General features: G+C 31.6%; 1 protein-coding gene across 1 annotated transcript in view; it reads left to right on the top strand.

Annotated features, from left to right (window-relative positions):
• The window catches only part of LOC105331333 (glutamyl aminopeptidase), a 40,889-nt gene extending 23,383 nt beyond the window's left edge, over positions 1-17,506 (top strand). Inside the window, exons 11-21 of the mRNA XM_011433471.4 lie at positions 2,891-2,970; positions 3,539-3,663; positions 4,646-4,701; positions 4,866-5,013; positions 6,290-6,363; positions 10,554-10,658; positions 12,326-12,493; positions 13,054-13,194; positions 16,376-16,457; positions 16,579-16,652; positions 16,756-17,506. Of these exons, the coding sequence (XP_011431773.3) occupies positions 2,891-2,970; positions 3,539-3,663; positions 4,646-4,701; positions 4,866-5,013; positions 6,290-6,363; positions 10,554-10,658; positions 12,326-12,493; positions 13,054-13,194; positions 16,376-16,457; positions 16,579-16,652; positions 16,756-16,834 (1,132 nt within the window). The 3' untranslated portion in view covers positions 16,835-17,506. The remainder of the gene's footprint in view (positions 1-2,890; positions 2,971-3,538; positions 3,664-4,645; positions 4,702-4,865; positions 5,014-6,289; positions 6,364-10,553; positions 10,659-12,325; positions 12,494-13,053; positions 13,195-16,375; positions 16,458-16,578; positions 16,653-16,755) is intronic.
• The last annotated feature ends 650 nt before the right edge of the window (positions 17,507-18,156 follow it).

The raw sequence follows: 18,156 nt of genomic DNA, 5'->3' as shown, positions 1-18,156 counted from the left end.
TGACTGGAAACCCTCTTATTTTGCAGTTGTCAGCATCAACTGTGCATGTTGTTTTTAATTGACTTCATGCTCTTTCATAACATCTACGAATTTCTTTAACACGGACAATTTCATGCATACCCAGAATTCCAATTTACGCAAGCGTATTTGAAGTGCTATTTCAACTTAATTAGTCAGTCGGTGGGTTGGCAAATAAAGACGTTCAACTAATAGTTAACGTGCAGCCTTGAAAAATAGAATCATTTTAACAAGACCTTGGACTTTTAGTAGGACGTAGGTAGATAATTTTCGATTCAAAGCAAGTTTAAAATGACGCAGTTTCAAGTGAAATATGCACTGATTGCGTAGTCTTAGCTCAAAAGTCGGACATGTCTGGTTGATTTCAGAGAAAATACTAAGTGCCAACACTGTACACTAGACTCTTAGTCATCTCGTGAGTAACAAGCGAACATAAACCAACATGTCGTCCCTTGATTTTCACACGAACGTGGTAACTTCGTAAACGTTATATACTTTTGAGTGACGTAGGCAATGTAAAACGCGCTCCTTTTAAATCAAAACAAATCTGTTTTGATCTTAACACAAATAAGTATGTGTTAAAATATGTCTGGGAGGGGCTTATTGAAGTTAAGAAAATATTATGTATGTACCAAATATCAATTAAAGAAACAGGTACAAACTTTGTCAAACCTCAAATTTTATTTGTCTTCTGAGGAGTGGAGAGCTGATCATATTCTAATTAAAATTTCTTTTCAATACCAATCCTTAAATTATAATTATACATTTCTTTAAATGTGAACATAAACATAAACAAAGTTAGGGACCAGTGTACTTATGGACTCCGAGTAAATTTTATTACATGCACGTATGATTTTGCGCCACTATTCATTTCTCATAACGTCACTATATAATACTTTAATTTTTGGGTTTTTATTAAATAACTCATTCGGAGTGTTTGTTAAATTTGTAATTTGAGGACTTTGATTGAATAAACCATTAAAATAGTCTTGACAACATATCATTTACCGATATTGTAAACAAAGCAAGGAACCGAGGAAACAAGTATGGCTTAGTTAAATAATTAAAGCGGCTTTTCCTTGGATATATTCAAAAGGACATCGTAAGAAAGGTGTATAAGCAGTTTAAATTGTTTTATTGCTTTAGATTCTTCCAGAAGTTGATTCTGACGATGCGATGTAAACAGAACGTTTAAGTTGTGTTTCTATACAGAAAAAATTACTAAGATAATGCATCCAACGACTTATTCACCTTCAGTAAATACACTTGATCAGTTTTTATCAATATTTTTACTTTGAATCATTTGTATTTGTCTCAATCTGTAAAACTGTTTCTCGATCTAGTAATTTTAAAACAGCAAGCCTTCGCAACTCGACAAGCCTTGCGAATAAAAACATGTTGTATATACACAGTTTTGGGGAGTTGATTTTAGTCAACTCTCCTATGCAGTTACTCAGACAAACCGAAAGTGAAACAGTGTTTGGTTCTCAGCACAAATCATCGCTGCTGACAAGACTTAGGTCTTGAACAAAATTGATAAATTCGATGTCGTGTATGCCAAAGCTTTGTTTTTCAAGGAAACTTATTTATAAATACCTTGAAAATAGTCAGATTTTAAATGGAACGATCAATTTACATTTTTTTGTAGTCGTATGCATTCCTACGCCAGAATTCAATATAGTCTTCAAATCGACGCTTTGCTGTCTCCGTAAATCTCCGACAAGCAGAGAGTCTCTCTTGCTTGTCGGAGATATACGGTGTCAGCCGAGCGTTTGGTTGAACGAGACTAGAGTTCAATATTTCTTGGATCCATACAATTTTCGAGAAATATTTCTTTTACTGATACACAGTTTGATTGAATCAATTTTATCTTTAACTATTAATGAACATAATCCATATGAGAGTTTCTCGACATTCTTCATGTCATATTTTTCAAATTCATATTATAAAAATGTGCGTAATTCAAATACAAATTAGAAACCACATGTACTTGTCATGCAAAATAACATATCATTGATTTTAAAATAAATAAACATCGACAAAATCAACTCCCGTCAGTCCTTCGGTACTTTTGATTTTTACCTTACAAATTAACCATCAGCTAAGCTTAAATTTGTTGATATGATATATTTGGATACAAACTAAAACTTAATGAAAGTTCAAAATATTTAAGCTTTTTAATTCTCTCTAAATTCTTTCATTTACCATTATCTTTATACTAAATTCATCTTTATTAGAAGATTAAGTAAGTCAATAGCCATGCATCACCATCGTACCCTCTTAAAGTGAGTTGATGTTTCACTTGTATCAGCCTTAGGTCAAGATCTAGTAAATGATTCCAGTGTGTCTTTTTGGTGCTAGAACTATTATGACGTCATAATAGATTTTGATAAATCTTTTCCCGTATTTTACAGATTTAAAGGAATTATGTAGAAAGTAAAACAATATTTCGAAAAAGTAATCCAGGTACCTATATTCAATTTGATATTATTTTAAAGGGGAGTTCAAGCGGATGTTTAATGCCGTTTTTGGAGAGACTATAGGCAATCTAGATATATTTCTTTAGTAAAAAATGGACAAAACTCTGAGATTTGTTACTTTAGTTCTTCAAATTTCGTAGAAAATTACTGTTTAAAACATTTTTCATTGTGTTTATCAAAATTTTAAGCCCCGATACACCCTATGAAACAAAGATATTGTTATGAGGCATCATCATATAAGAATTTATATCTTGAATATCATAAATATGTAGGCACCTTTCATTTACTAGATCTTGACCTTAACTTAACAGTTTAGTTTAAAAATGGCCATAACCATCAAGTCCTCTATTGGCAGATCTTACTTAAAATTTCCCGATTATTACCTTTTTCAGTTTTACATGGGTTGTGCCGTTTACATATATAACAGAGGATGATGACGGAGTACAGTTAATCTGGATGAATGAATCATCAGGTAAAATGTATACAAGTATTTTGAATATTAAGGAAATATATTGATAAGTCTTCATACTTCATGCTCGCTTATAAATACGATTGACACTCAAATTTTGGTTGCCGGTTATAAATGCCTTATTGAAGCATTGTAAATATTAATATTGAACAAAAATGATTTTTGACTAAAAAAAAGTGACCATTCCCCTATTTATATATTTTTATATATTATAGAAGCAAATATGTTTATCTTTATATTTATGTAGCCTAACAGTATAACGATTTTCTCATGTTTTACACAAGTAAGGGTTTTAAGGGGTCAAATGTCCAGAACTTTTATCACTTGCATTTCAAAGAGGAAAAATATTTTGCAATGCAGTATAGAAGAAAAGATGCTCAAAATGATGTACTTAACAACATGCAACCTTCCAAATTTGGTTCAGCGGCCCCAATAAGGAGATAAGGGACTGGTCCCAAAAACGTTTTTTCTCAGATATCTGAAGAACGGTGACGAATTTCTAAACACTTGTTGAACAAAGCTCTTACACCTGAAACAAACTATAAGCCATGTTTCCTATTGTTCATTACAGCTGTGATTCCTAGGACTAAGGACAGATGGATATTGGCGAATCATGAATTCATAGGATTTTACAGGGTCAATTACGAAGTCAGCATGTGGGGCAAGCTAGCTGAGCAACTGCATTTTAATCATTCTGTAAGAGTCTAAGGTTATTGTTTCAAATATTCAGTTGTGTCTTGTTGCAAATTTTGAAGTTGCAAGGTAGCAGTAAATGCAAAATTTACAACATGACATCTGATAAGTTCAAATTATAAAACATTTCAGTAAGACTGAATTCAATGAACATTCATTCCAAAATAAAAAAAAAACCGTAGACACGAGGCATTGTTTTATTCATACCAGAAGGGATGAAACATGGCTCAAAATATTTTCTAAAATATATACATACAAGCTTAGCATTCCCTTCAATTTTAAATTCTGTGTGACAATATGGCTTATTATAATTGTAAAGCCTGTAAAAAAAGAGAGGCAAATTTGCTTATATAGATTCTATATTTGAACACGCGATGGTCTGTTGCCGTACAAAAATAAAAGGACAAGCCTTTTTCATTTAAGGACTTTTCAAACCCCCTGAAAAAGATATAATATATGTATACAAATTAATAAGAACACATTTTCATCAGATTATATTGAAAAAAAAATGATCTTAAGTTATTTTTCTTTATAGAATAATACTAGTTGTGTTTGGATGGAAAACAAAATGTAAAGTTATTAATATATCTCATGGTTTGTTAAGTATGCATTGAATATCTGTACATGTATATCAATACCTAGTTTGATGAGAGCGAGTCGCTCTTTTTTGTTTCGTAACAAAAAAGCAACATTACAACAACGTTATAAAACAACGTTGTTTTTTACCCTTCAATCAAATGTTCATGTGCTTGTATATAAGTCATACATTGCCATAATACAATCTTTTGCAAATTTATATTTATCCATCAATGAACTAGTACATTAAGGTTTTGAAGAAGGATTACATAAGCAAAGCCTGCTGCCCTATCCATTTGGGTATATTGACGTAATACAATATGTTTAAAAAACCTTGATTAAATGAAATATCCAAAATCATTAGATATTTACATATTTGTTCATTAACATTAGTACATTGGTTTTTAAGGTATTTCCTGAGGCAAACAGGGCTGGACTAATAGGAGATTCCTTCAATTTAGCAAGGTATGGGAGAGAGAGAAAGAGAGAGAGAGAGAGAGAGAGAGAGAGAGAGAGAGAGAGAGAAAGAGAAAGAGACAGAGCCAGAGAGACAGGGAATCAAAACAATTATTATTTTCAATGCGTAAATGTCTAACAACACGTTCCGTATTCCATAACAATATTTTCAGAGCTAAGCTTCTTCATTATGACGTAGCCTTGAACATGACGACATACCTGAAACACGAACGAGGCTACGCCCCGTGGACTGCATTCATGGACTCGGTTGAGTACATCCGGAGCTCAATATCAAAGTCGGGGGCATATGTTCTCATGCAGGTGTGTTTATAAATATTAGGTTAAATATGCAAGTGTGTTTATAAATGATGGGTTCATGTACGCTGCAATACAGATTACATGTACACAAAAAATAGCATTTTGAAAATTGTTTCTTTTCTTTTGCAATCCTGCAGCTGTGGATCGCAGATCTATATGCCACAATTTTTGTTTCCTGTTTCAGGGCATGGTCATGATTTTGGTCCAAAATTTATTGTTAAAGATAAGGAAGACTTCCGTTTAAAGTAGCGAAATTTCAAATTGAGAATACTTCGGACTTATCTTAGCCACTTTTTGTTTAAAGGATATAACGATATAAAATGATGAAATATACAGTTGTAATGAGTGTTTCACCAAAATTTTGTTTGTTGGTTGATAGGAATTGACTTACAAAAATATAAATGCTTCATTTTTCATATAAATAAACCTGCCTGTTATGTGCTTGCCCAAGTACGCATATTTGAAGATCTGAAATATTCTTCTAACATATAATTTTGCCAAAAAAAAACCTTTATGTAATAATATAAAAAAAATCATCAGAAGGCAATACGGGGACATTAGAATAAACTTGTTTTGGTTTAATTTCATACAATTAATAAAATACAAACATAGTTTATGGTACTAGTAACAATAATTAAGTCCATATTTGTGTTGTACTCATTTTCACTTGGGGAAGGTCTTTAACTTTTTAATATCAAGAAAAATAATGGGGCAAGCTATTAAGTTCTTATATATTCTTACGGATGTTTGACGACTTTTCATTTATCATTAAAACAAAGAATCTAATCTATTTCCCTATAGCTGTTAGATTTGTTTTTTGAAATTCTTTTTAAAATAAACTGCTTTCTCGATCTGGATCAAAGCAAAAACGTTAAGTTTAAGGATAATGATATAGTCCATTTTTTCAATTTCTCTTTTTCCAAAATCGGAACTTCGTGAAAGAGACAGGAGGCAAAAGAGAACCCTCATTCCCTTGTAAACAATATTCTTTAGTTCAAACATGGGCTGAATCACCTAAATGTCCAAATCATAGCCTGACGCCATCACTCAATCTCTGACAAATCAAAGACGACGTCCATTTTCCGATCATTGTCTAAATCGGCGGACGGCATGCATCGCACGGCCATCGTTATACACTCAAAAATAATCCACGATGACAGGGCTATTTGACGTTCTCCTCTTCTTATTTTATTAACTGCACATTGTGGTTATAGTTCCAATGCTGATTGCTCATTATCCGGATATTGATTTTCTGTCCATCGTTTATTTCTGCATTTAGAAGTATCTTCGTGACCTGGTGGCGCCTGTATACGACTCGCTGGATATGACAATGGAAGGGGTGCTTCCTGAGAGGTATTTATTGGGTGACTCTTGATGTCAAATAAATAATAATTTTCTATGTCGTGTAGCCGTCTAATAACTTTGATTACGGTTTGAGGTCAAAAGTCAAGGTTTCCAAGTCATGTCCTATGCCTGAAATCAGAGACAACGATAACAAAAATATATTTGTCAATGAGTTTCGTCTATGAAGGGGAGTCAATCTTGTGGAAGGTGGATGGTCAACAAAAAACTCATCATCAGATCTAGTATAAAATTTTGCATACATGTGGTATAATGGTATTTTTGATCAAAATATTGCTATAAGGTTAGAATCCCAATATTTTCCCAAAAAAAAATGAATTTTTTTTTAAAAGCTAAAGCTGTTCCAAAGATCTTATTCTCATGTTACATATGTTTAAGATAGATGCATTCATTTAAGATACATACAGTCATAAACAACACGTCAACGTTGTGATAAAAATTTCATGTATATGAAATTTAACAAAACAAATAAGAGGGTCAATAAAAAACAACGAAGACATTTGGGCGGTCTATCATAAAAGTCATAACTAACAGATTAAGGTATGCAACAACATATATTTTATTGATATACGAAGTTTCATTCCATTTGATGAGAGGGTATTTTTTTTTACCCGATTTTAGAATCAACATGTTTTGTCACCACGGTGCATGGTAACGTTGAAAACATAAGTCAAGATGACTCACGTACAGCTAATAGAAATATCCAATTTTACCATACAGATTAAATCTGCCCTATATCACTTGACGTCGAATTTGTTCATATTTTTTCGAAAACCATAAGTTTTTTCCTCAAAGTTTCCTTATTTTTTTACTGCATGTCTCTTCGTTTACAGTAAGAATTTCCCTAAATATCAGATGGTGTTTATTCTTTTTACAAAATATTTACCGATATTCTACTCTCTTCCGTTCTGTTTGATGTCCAAAATACAGTTACCACAACCCCCACAAAATGTATAAGAGTTAAACACAAATGTGCAAATAATATTTTACTTATTTTTTCCACCATTGAGCATTTTCATTGGGATTTTTTCTTTTTTATTCGAGTTAAATCCATACTGTTTATACCTTTCGTTGCGCCGTAACGTCCGGCGACGTCAACGTTTTGAATAAATTTTAAGGATGACTATTTGTCTTTAGTTACTGATATCTGTTCAACAAATCTATATATCCCGTCATTACTTGGTACATAGAATATCAGGGCAATTCCTAATTTTAGGTTTTAATATTACTTAAGGATTAAGGAGTCATTCTTTCAGTATTATGAGGTGATAATTTTGGTTTGGGCGTGATCAAATCCAATGAAGCCCGAAGGGCATTATGATAGATTTGACAACACCCCGACCGAACTTATCACTTCATAATATTCAAAGAATAATTCCTTATTCCTTATATTTATATAATTTTCAGTCACTGTACTATTAAATGTTTAAATATAAGTAAGCAAACCCCGCTGGCGCCCCAATCATACGTCATTTGAAGTTATTGGACAGTATAGTACAAAATCGATACAAAGTGTTATCACAGGCAAAGACGCTGAAAAATGTAAATATTTGGTTTTAAATCCAATTTATTGAGATATTACTTTCAACATAATATGGTTTATTGTTGACAGAACACAAATTTTGACCGTGCACCTTGACCTCATTTTTGTAGGATTAGATTCTAAATAATTCTTAAAAATAAAGGAATATATAAACGTTTTTATTTCAAACTATTTGAAACAATAACTAAATTATGTCTTCTAAATTTAGTAATCATATGACGTTAAATGACATAGCTATGGCAAAAGTCTTCGTATTTTTAATTGACCCTCGTATTACACATATATTGGTTTGTACTAAAAGTCCTTACCCTTAGTACTAATATTTAACGACTGTGAAATCTTAAAAACAAAACCAAAACCAATTCTACATGTTTATTGGTTTGTACGAACAACTCTGTTATGGGAAATTTTAAAATTAGCCTATCAATTTAACCACATTGTAAGGGTAAGTGACGTTATTGTTGACAATGACAATTGTACTCAGGAAACACAATCCACGCTAATGGATTCCCTGTAGACGGAAGCTTGTTAAAATTAAGAATCAATAAAATCCGAACCGGACACGGACCGCTTTGCGTGTCCAAAGGTCGTTGATATCTGCTGGAGAGAGGCCTTATATCTATTAGAAAGTCTTTGTTGTCAGAGCCAGCGCCAAACTGCGTTTTTCCCTCTTATTTTGTTTATACATTTTCACGGATGATTAATCAGCATATTTACACAATAAAGCAAAGTGTTGATTTAACGGTCATTGATAAATTACGCGGTTCTTGTATTAAATATATCTTATATTAGACTTTAGAGATAGATTGCTTGTATAACCGATACATATACCTTGTTCAAAATTCAGTGAAGATTATATGTAGCTAGACGTATACTGAAATTTGTTTAACAGAGCACTTATTCGATCTATTGTTATACCAAAATATATTTACATTCCCGTTCTTTTATTTGCTATAAAATGCCTATAACTGCCACGCCTTACTCGTGGCGTATGCATGGATATCTTCTCTCCTGTTTAATTGGAAGAAAACTATGTGTTAATCAAAAACAGTTCTGTGGATACCATGTATATTCCACACACCGTCAGTATAAAATATACTGTAAACGTACTATATTTGGCTGTATATTCTATTTAGCGCGTATGGCAGTGCATCGTTAAATACAATGTATATAAGTATAAGAATAGTCACATTCATATATTTGGCTGTGTATTCTATTTAGCACGTTTGGCAGAATGCGGCTTCCGCTAAATCAAGTACATTGCTAAATACCATGCATATATGTATAAGAATAGGCACATTCAGGAATACGCAAATTCAAATCCACGCCAACTAGTTCAAAAACTAATTTCCACCAAATATCGAACACGCCAAATATAATACCTTTACATTAATCTTCCTTGGCCATCCTGACTTCGTCAGGGCGTGTACATAAATTAAAACTTGTGACATTAATATAAAACGCTTGGTTTATATTACTTTCATTATATATTTTTTGTCATCAACACAATTGCAGATGGTAAGTTGTACTAGTAGTCGGTATATGGTTTGTAGTAGACCAAGTATGGTTTATACGTGTTCACTCTATTCCATATGGACTTTACCAACCACATCTAAACTAATTTAGGTCAACCTCAAATCATGTAACTAATAATGGTTCTAAAAGATATCTAAATTTGATTGCAATATATTATTATCAAGATGAACAGATGTCTAGAATTAATTAACATAATTGCCAGTAATAACGCTATATGTGACGTAAATCGTTTCAGAAATAAACATCTTAAAATGATAACAATGCAATTTGATTGCCTATACATGTACTTACAATGTGTGTGATATACAAATTAAGGCATTTTAATGAATACTGTGGTTTAATCAATATTCGTTGAATACTAATTTTCGTGGATTTCGTTTTTAAGTTGATCCATGAAATAAAATGTTCATTGAAATGCAATTTCTATAAGCATTTTGTATTGATTCTAAACTCTAACGAATAACTAAAATTGATAACAATGTATTATTACAAACACTAAGAAAGATCTAAAATTGATAACAATATATCATTACAGACACTTAGAAAGATCTAAAATAGAAAGAAATATATTATTCCAAACTCTACCAAACATCTAAAATTGATAAAAATGTATTATTTCAACAAATACCGGTATATCTAAAATTACAATATATTGTCCTTTACAAAAATTTAGATTATTGATAATCAAAATTTGTTGTCATGTACAAATTTTGATTATCAATAATCTAAATTTTTGTAAAGGACAATATTATTCCAAACTTTAACAAATATCTAAAACTGATAACAATACATTATAACAAACTCTAATGAATACCTAAAATTAAAAACAAAATATTATGCAATAAACTAATATCTGAACAACAAATAGCAGACTGAAAAATATCATTCCCAAGTTGAATGAATATCTAATTATTACACCATTAGTGATCTTACAGTGTTCCAGAACATATACATAAAATTGATCACAATGTATGTTCGCCAACATGAACAAAGATCAAATATTTGATAAAGCATATTATTGCAAAGAAATATGCTAACTTATTATTATTGTTTATGTTAAAGATAACTTTAAATAACGATCTCTGACTTAATTTGTACACAGGTACCTACGTCAGATCATCTTAAAGCTTGCATGTGACGTTGGACACAAGAGGGCTCTAAAATACGCCAAGGAGATGTTCAACCGTTGGATGCGCGAGGGAATGACGTAAGCAGTTTGTTATATTTTCTTTCAGTACAATTTTGTCCATGCAGTACATTCAGGCCTTTTGTAAAAGACTGTTATGAATCTCGATAATACAAGCACCACGCAACAATGCGGCTACAAACCATTTAGTTAAGATCAGACGCGACATATCTTCCATTTTTTCTTCTTTTTTATTCCTATTTCCACAATGTGAAGATTTCCACTTCGTAATTTCATAATTATAGTTTTATGTAATATGATTCTTTTTTTTTTTATTTAGATATAAAGAGTTCAATTAAAAATGTATAGGATGACTTTACTTATAAGCATTCAAATGCATTTTGTATGCTATCTTAAGGAAAATTTGAAATATTCTAGCTCTGAAACGAGTCTGGTAATGTACCCTGAATTTTTGGAATTAACAGGTTAAAATGCTAATAAATAAGGAACAAAATATCGAGGAAAATTATATTTATTGAGGAACGTCTTGTCTGTCCTTAATGACAAATTGGAAACAGTTGTGTAATCTTTGAAACTCATAATTGTAGCTTACATAAATCCTAAATTCTACAAAGAGAAGAATGATTTCTTACCCGTTTTAATTTTCAATATTACATCAATATTGTTGCAAAGGTCTGACTAATATAATAAGAATATAGTATATTTCAATTTAAGAAATCGAACGGCGTATATGTTTCTGATAAGGCCATTTTACCACAATACAGTACATAATAAATATATCATAAATTATCTTATGTTACCAATTTTCATTGTAAGTAAATTATATCAAAACAGTAATAATATATTGTGAATTTTCCTATGTCAGTAAATGATATTAAAACAGGCATTGTAAAAGATATCCGACAAGTTCTAAAAGAGATTAAAAGCAACTGGAGACACGAAAATATAATAGAGGTTAACGTTTGAACTAAAGAAATTCATTTAACGGTATACATATATGTCTTTTAGAATTTAAAGGCTATAAACGAGCACTAAACACTAATTTCTTTTAACAGACACCTATTAATTTCATACCATGCAAAGTATTTTCTCTTTACAAGAAACGTTTTTTTTTTCTGCAACGAACACTCAAATTAAGGCTACTTTATTTTATTCTAACAAACACTGTTTTCAGTAAAACACATACGAATGTTTCTTTTGCGAACACTGATTCTTATCTACAAAAGACTCCTTATATTTCCCAAAACGGAAACTGTCTTCTGTAAGTTTGATAAGTAACATTCTATTTTCTCTATAATTTCTATAGCTGGTACTCTATAAACTGTATTTCCAGCGTACCCAGCGACTGCCACACCGCAGTGATTTACACGGTGGGGAAGAAGAGGGAGATCTGTATAACAAACACTCTATTTTCTCTATAATCTCTATAGCTGGTATTGTATTTCCAGACCACGAAGCGACTGCTCTGCAGTGATCTACACCGTTGGGATAGGAGAAGGAGGCCTCCATAGCAAATATTATATATTTTCTCAATTTTGCAGACTGCCGGATGACTTCTCGGCTGTGATTTACACGGTGGGGGTAGAATAGGGAGGTCTCTATAACAAACATTATATATTTTCTTTATTTTTCAGACTACCCAACGACTTCTCGGCTGTGATTTATACGGTGGTGGTAGAATAGGGAAGTCACTATAACAAACATTATATATTTTCTTTATTTTTCAGACTACCCAGCGACTACTCTGCGGTGATCTACACGGTGGGGGTGATGGAGGGAGGCTTAGAGGAATGGGACTATGTCTGGAACAGGTCACAAGCAACCAACGTGGCCGTGGAGAGGGAGATGCTGATGAGCGCACTTGGACAGTCCCAAAAACCATGGCTACTATGGAGGTATTACCTGTCTGTCTGACCGTCTGGTTATGTGTCTGTCTGTCCGTCTTTGTATGTTTGTTAATCTGTTTGTCTGTGTGTATGTCTGTGTTTCTGTCTGTCTGCCTGACTGTTTATGTGTCGCTCATTCTTTTACATGCATCTATTACTCTGGGTAGCTACTGTCTGTCTAGTTTTTAATATAATAATTTCTTCTTTTGCAAAACCCACAATAGTCATGTCTTGGCATCTTATTATCCCCCGCTCCAAAAAAAATTAAGTTAATTAGGGATTAAGATCTATTTGATGAATGATTAGTATAAGAGATTTTTGTCACAAATGACAATCTTTTAAAAAAGTAATTCCATTCTTTGGAAAAGTATCACATACACTTATCTTCATAAAAGCTCCAAAAATGCTTGCTCTTGTATCGCGTTTTATCCATGAAAAATCGTAATCATTTGGTTTAAATTTTTATGGGAGCCTTAGACTACAAGATATATTCAAATAATAATTATGGACCTTGATCTTCATTATTTCATAGTTTTGTTATATGAGTCATGGTTTATTTTTGTGCTTAGGTATGCGAACTGGATTTTCGATCCCGACCGGATTCGAATGCAAGACGTAAGAATGGTGATCAGTTATCTGTCAAAACGCCCCCTAGGAAGGATGATCTCCCTTCATCTACTGATGACGAAGTGGGATAAATTGAACGAACAGTAAGCTATCGTTGTAATGTGCATTCTTAAGGTGGTATGAGACACTTCCATGAGCGTAGCTCAGTGGTTTAGAGGGTTTACTACGAATCTGTAAGTCATAATTTCGAATCCCGCCTGGGGTTTTACAATCTTTTCTTCTCGCAATTATAATGTACTTTTTTCCACATTAATATCAACAGATGTCCCATACCACCTTAATTAAAGGAACTCGGACACGATTTTGATTAAAATTCTATTTTTTTTTTCATGTACAAAATGTTTTTTGGTGCATTTTTAATGACTGACCAAAATATGATTGTTAGTAGTAAAGTTATGAGATTCAGAGGTTAAAATTCATTGATACTGATGTAGCCCGAGTAATGTATTTGTTCACAAATAAGAAATACTTACAATTTCTTTGACAATTCAACTTATAACAAACAAGATAAACTGATTCATTGTTTTCATAAATATAATTTTCAAAAAAAGAAAGCTATATTTGGTTATATCTTTCAGTAATAAACCACATATGTAAACAATAACAAGACTCGAGCTTTGTTTACGAACAAAGAATTCCAGACTCTGTATCTTGCTTGTTACTCGATAGTTGGTTGTCAAATTTCAACAAAGCATTGATTATACCCATGCCAATCATTCTATACATAAAAATGGAAAACTTTAATACTTTGAGTTCCAATCATGTTTAGGTCCCTTTAAATTTAGGTCCTTTTTGTTCTACTTTTGAAAGATTTCATTGACCTTGAATAGATCAATAACCTAAACAGACAAATGATGTGTAGTCTAGACACAAAATGACTTGAAATGTCAAATATCAGCGCGTCGTACCATTATCTGTGAATAGCACGTAAATTCATTCTTTTCTGTAATTAACATTAAATATGAAATAATTGAGAAGAAAGCAGCGAGTCATCTTTCAGTTGAGGCTTCTAAAAGTTTATTTACATCTCTCATATCAAAATTTTTACTGGCATGATCATCCCAGTGTGATCTAACATCTAGCCGATTTCTGAATATCCTAATGCTATCTAACCTTTTACTGATTTCTGGATATTCGAATGTTATTTCACTTTTAACTCATCTCTGAATATCCCAATGTTATCTAACCTTTTTCTGATTGCTAGATATCCGAATGTTAGTTGACCTTTTACTTATCACTGAATATCCCAATGTTTTCTAAACTTTTACTGATTTTAGATATCCGAATGTTATTTCACTTTTAACTCATCTCTGAATATCCCAATGTTATCTTACCTTTTACTGATTGCTAGATATCCATATGTTATTTCACTTTTTGCTCATCACTGGATATCCCAATGCTATCTGACCTTTTACATTTCCCTAGGTATATCGCAATGTTATCCGACCTTTTGCTAAGAACTTGATATCCAATCTTTAACTAATAACCAGATATCAGAATGTTATACCTATCCTGATCACTGGATATGTCTAAGTAATTGTAAACGTATTATATAGGGCGTGAACGATATTTGGCGGAAAATAGTTTTTGAACAAGTTGGCATGGATTTGAACTAGCGTATTCCTGAATGTGCCTATTCTTATACATATATGCATGGCATTTAGTGATGTACTTGATTTAGCGGAAGCTGCATTCTGCCAAACGCGCTAAATAGAATACACCGCCAAATATAGTACGTTCACAGTACTTGATATCCAATTGTTATCTAACCTTTTACTAAAACCTAAAAAATGTTATTCCTTTCCTGATCACTAGATATGCTTAAGTTATCAAACCTTTTACAAGCCCCTGGATACCAATTGTTTTCTAACCTTTTACTGATTTCTGGATATCCAATTGTTATCTAACATTTCACTAATCATTGTTTATTTTGATGTTATTTCACCTTTTTCTGATCAATGGATATCTTAATGTTACTCAACCTTCACTTATTAAGAAATGTTTCCAAGTCAACTTACCTTTTACTGATCACGGTATATTTTAATTATTATTATCTCACCTTTTACTTATTTACTGGATATCTTAATGATATCCAAACATTGACTGATCATTTGAAATCGCAATGTTTCTCAATCTTTAATTGAACACTGAATATCCCATTTTTATCTTCCATTTTACAGATTACTCGTTATCTTAATGTTATCTCACATTTTACAGATTATTGGATGTCCAAGTATTGTTTAAGTTTTACTTATCACTAGATGTTGCGATTTTACAATTTTCCAAACATTTACTGATCATTAGATATCCCAATGGTCTCTTAACTTTTACTGATAACTGGATGCTCCAATGACATCTAACAATTTACTGATTACTAGATATCTTATTGTTTTGAAAACTCTTTTATAATTCTTGATATCCATGTTTTATTTTTTCCGATAATAATTAATAAATTATAGCTTGTTACATGTATGCAGACCAATTTCTAATCAATGGATAAAGTAGACTTAAAGTGTAATTAAATTACTTTAACTAGATATTATTATAACATTGAATGAATTATTTTTGGCGTCGTTGTGTCAATAACTGCCGTCAGTTGAGCAGACAAATGGAATAACGCGCGTTAGCTCGCTATGATAATTTGTCTGCTCATCTGACGGCAGTTATTGACACGAAGACGTCAAAAATAAATCATTGAATGCTTATATTTACATTCCCTTACTGATGAAATCAATTATTTACTGACATAAATCAATACAAATTGCAGATCACAGAGGAAGTAAATTAGTAACAGCAAGAACAGCTGTTTTATAAAACCGGTTTAAATTGGTTATCACATAGACTGTTAAGTTGAGATCGATGAGCATGAAAATATAATCCATGAAAAATATCTATTGAAATTTTGCTTATAACAATATAATCAACTTTTTTTGTTGAATAATTGTAAAACATGGTTGGGCAACATTTATGACATATATTTTTTAACCAATAACATAGAAATCACTGTTTGGGAACTATTTATGTAAATTACAGGAAATTAATACATAGTGATTAGTTGTTGCATTTAGAGGCATTTACAGATTACAGAATTTAATGGAAAAACACAGTAGAATGTAAATAAATAAAATTAGATATTTTTTGGTATATTGTATTTTTGTTTTGAAACAAAGTTTTAGACGTTGAATTTTCTGAGAAAAGTGGAATCCAACCACTTCCCATTCCAACATTTATGCAACAAAACACATTTCATTACTTTATTTTCAGGTTTGGTTTTGATAATTTCCTTCTTAGAGAAATGATTGGTGAGGTCACACAGTTTGTTAACTCAGAATTTGAACATAATCAGGTTTGTATGATTGCTAGTCCTTTATTCTGTCTCCATATTTTTCAATTTTTTTCTAGATTGAATCAAAACATACAAAAAGAGAATATTCTACATATATACAATTCTAAAATTTATGTTTTAGCTATCAACCCTTTTTAAAGACAAGCCTCCTAAAGTAGCGAGAAAGGAGACTTTAAACTCTCTAGCACTTATTAAGTAAGTCTCTCTCTCTCTCTCTCTCTCTCTCTCTCTCTTTTCATTTCATACACTCTAAATTTCGCGTAATCAGTTGTAAACATTTTTTTAAAACTTTTTACAGGGCGAACATCAAATGGATGAATGAAAACTATGACGTCATAACTAAGTGGTTACGTAATCATGTATCAGGGATGTTATGACTGAATAGCAATTCTTCTAAAAATCCAAAGCTTGTTCGAAGTCTGAATGAAGGAAAATAACCATGTGGTTAATATAAACTTCCACTCGATCATTTTACTAACATGACGGCAAACAGCTGAGCTCTAAACAAATTACCTTGAAGTTTCACCAAATATTGACATTGGCGAAGGTCAAAAATTATTATGAAAGGTATAAGGTGAACGGTTTTAATTGTTTCAGTTGACTTGATCTTTGAATGATCATAGACATGTGGTAATATACTTAAAAGGTAACATAAAAAAAACATAGAAAGGTTTTGTAAATAATAAAATATACATGTATTCTTCATACTGTGGATACATGTGGATAAATTTTGATGTCAAATGTACAGAATTATTTTTAGTGCGCATGTAGATGTAAAATAACATTATGACTTTGTTAATTTCAATGTTGACTATTGTTGCAAAAATTAGTGTTGTATCTGTGAATTTTAAAAAATAACATTTTTTGCCATAAAATATCTTAAAGGAAGTCTAATAGCCAGTTAATTACGGTTGTTGAAATATGCTTAGATAGTCTTAGCTTTTTAAAGTGTTTATTGTGTGCATTTCATTTTAAGTCTCATTTCATTTGACATGCAATTATTCTTATCTACGAGAGTACTGTAAGAATTAAATTTAAATTTACATGTGTGTCAGTGCGATTCTTGCATTTGGTCAACAAATAACAGTAAACAAAGTTTTATTCGCGATTAACCCGAGATAACCTGGTTCGTAGTGACTAATTTTCGCAATCATGACGTATAGATTACCACACACACACACACACACACACACACACACACACACATATATATATATATATATATATATATATATATATATATATATATATATATATATAAATAGTATAAATCCACACACGTAGTATTATATGAAAAAAAAATCACAACACCGAAATAAACTCAACTAGTTTCATTTTAAATCATCAGGAGTTTATATATATATATATATATATACACACACACACACACCAGGTATTATTTCCTCTGTTTCTTAAAGAAACTTATAGTTAATTCATAGCTCTATAGAAACAGCCAGACTGAAATCTGCACGCCCCATTTATAGATTGGTCGAAATGTACATCGGCTGAAACTTACAGGACTGAAATTGACACGCCCTGTTTATCGATTGGTTGAAACTTACAGTGACCTTAGAAAAATATTTTACGCTAGCTTTTTCACAAAAATGTAGGTTAATCTTCGATAAGATTTTACTGCTTTTAATTGTATTAATACAACAATAATATTACTTTCATGACAATTGTTTGTTGGTTATCATAC

This window comes from Magallana gigas, chromosome 1 (assembly GCF_963853765.1).
Source record: "Magallana gigas chromosome 1, xbMagGiga1.1, whole genome shotgun sequence".
In the NCBI taxonomy this organism is placed as follows: Eukaryota; Metazoa; Mollusca; class Bivalvia; order Ostreida; family Ostreidae; genus Magallana; species Magallana gigas.
Note: the sequence above shows the minus strand (reverse complement) of the source record. Positions and strands in the feature narration are given on the sequence as shown.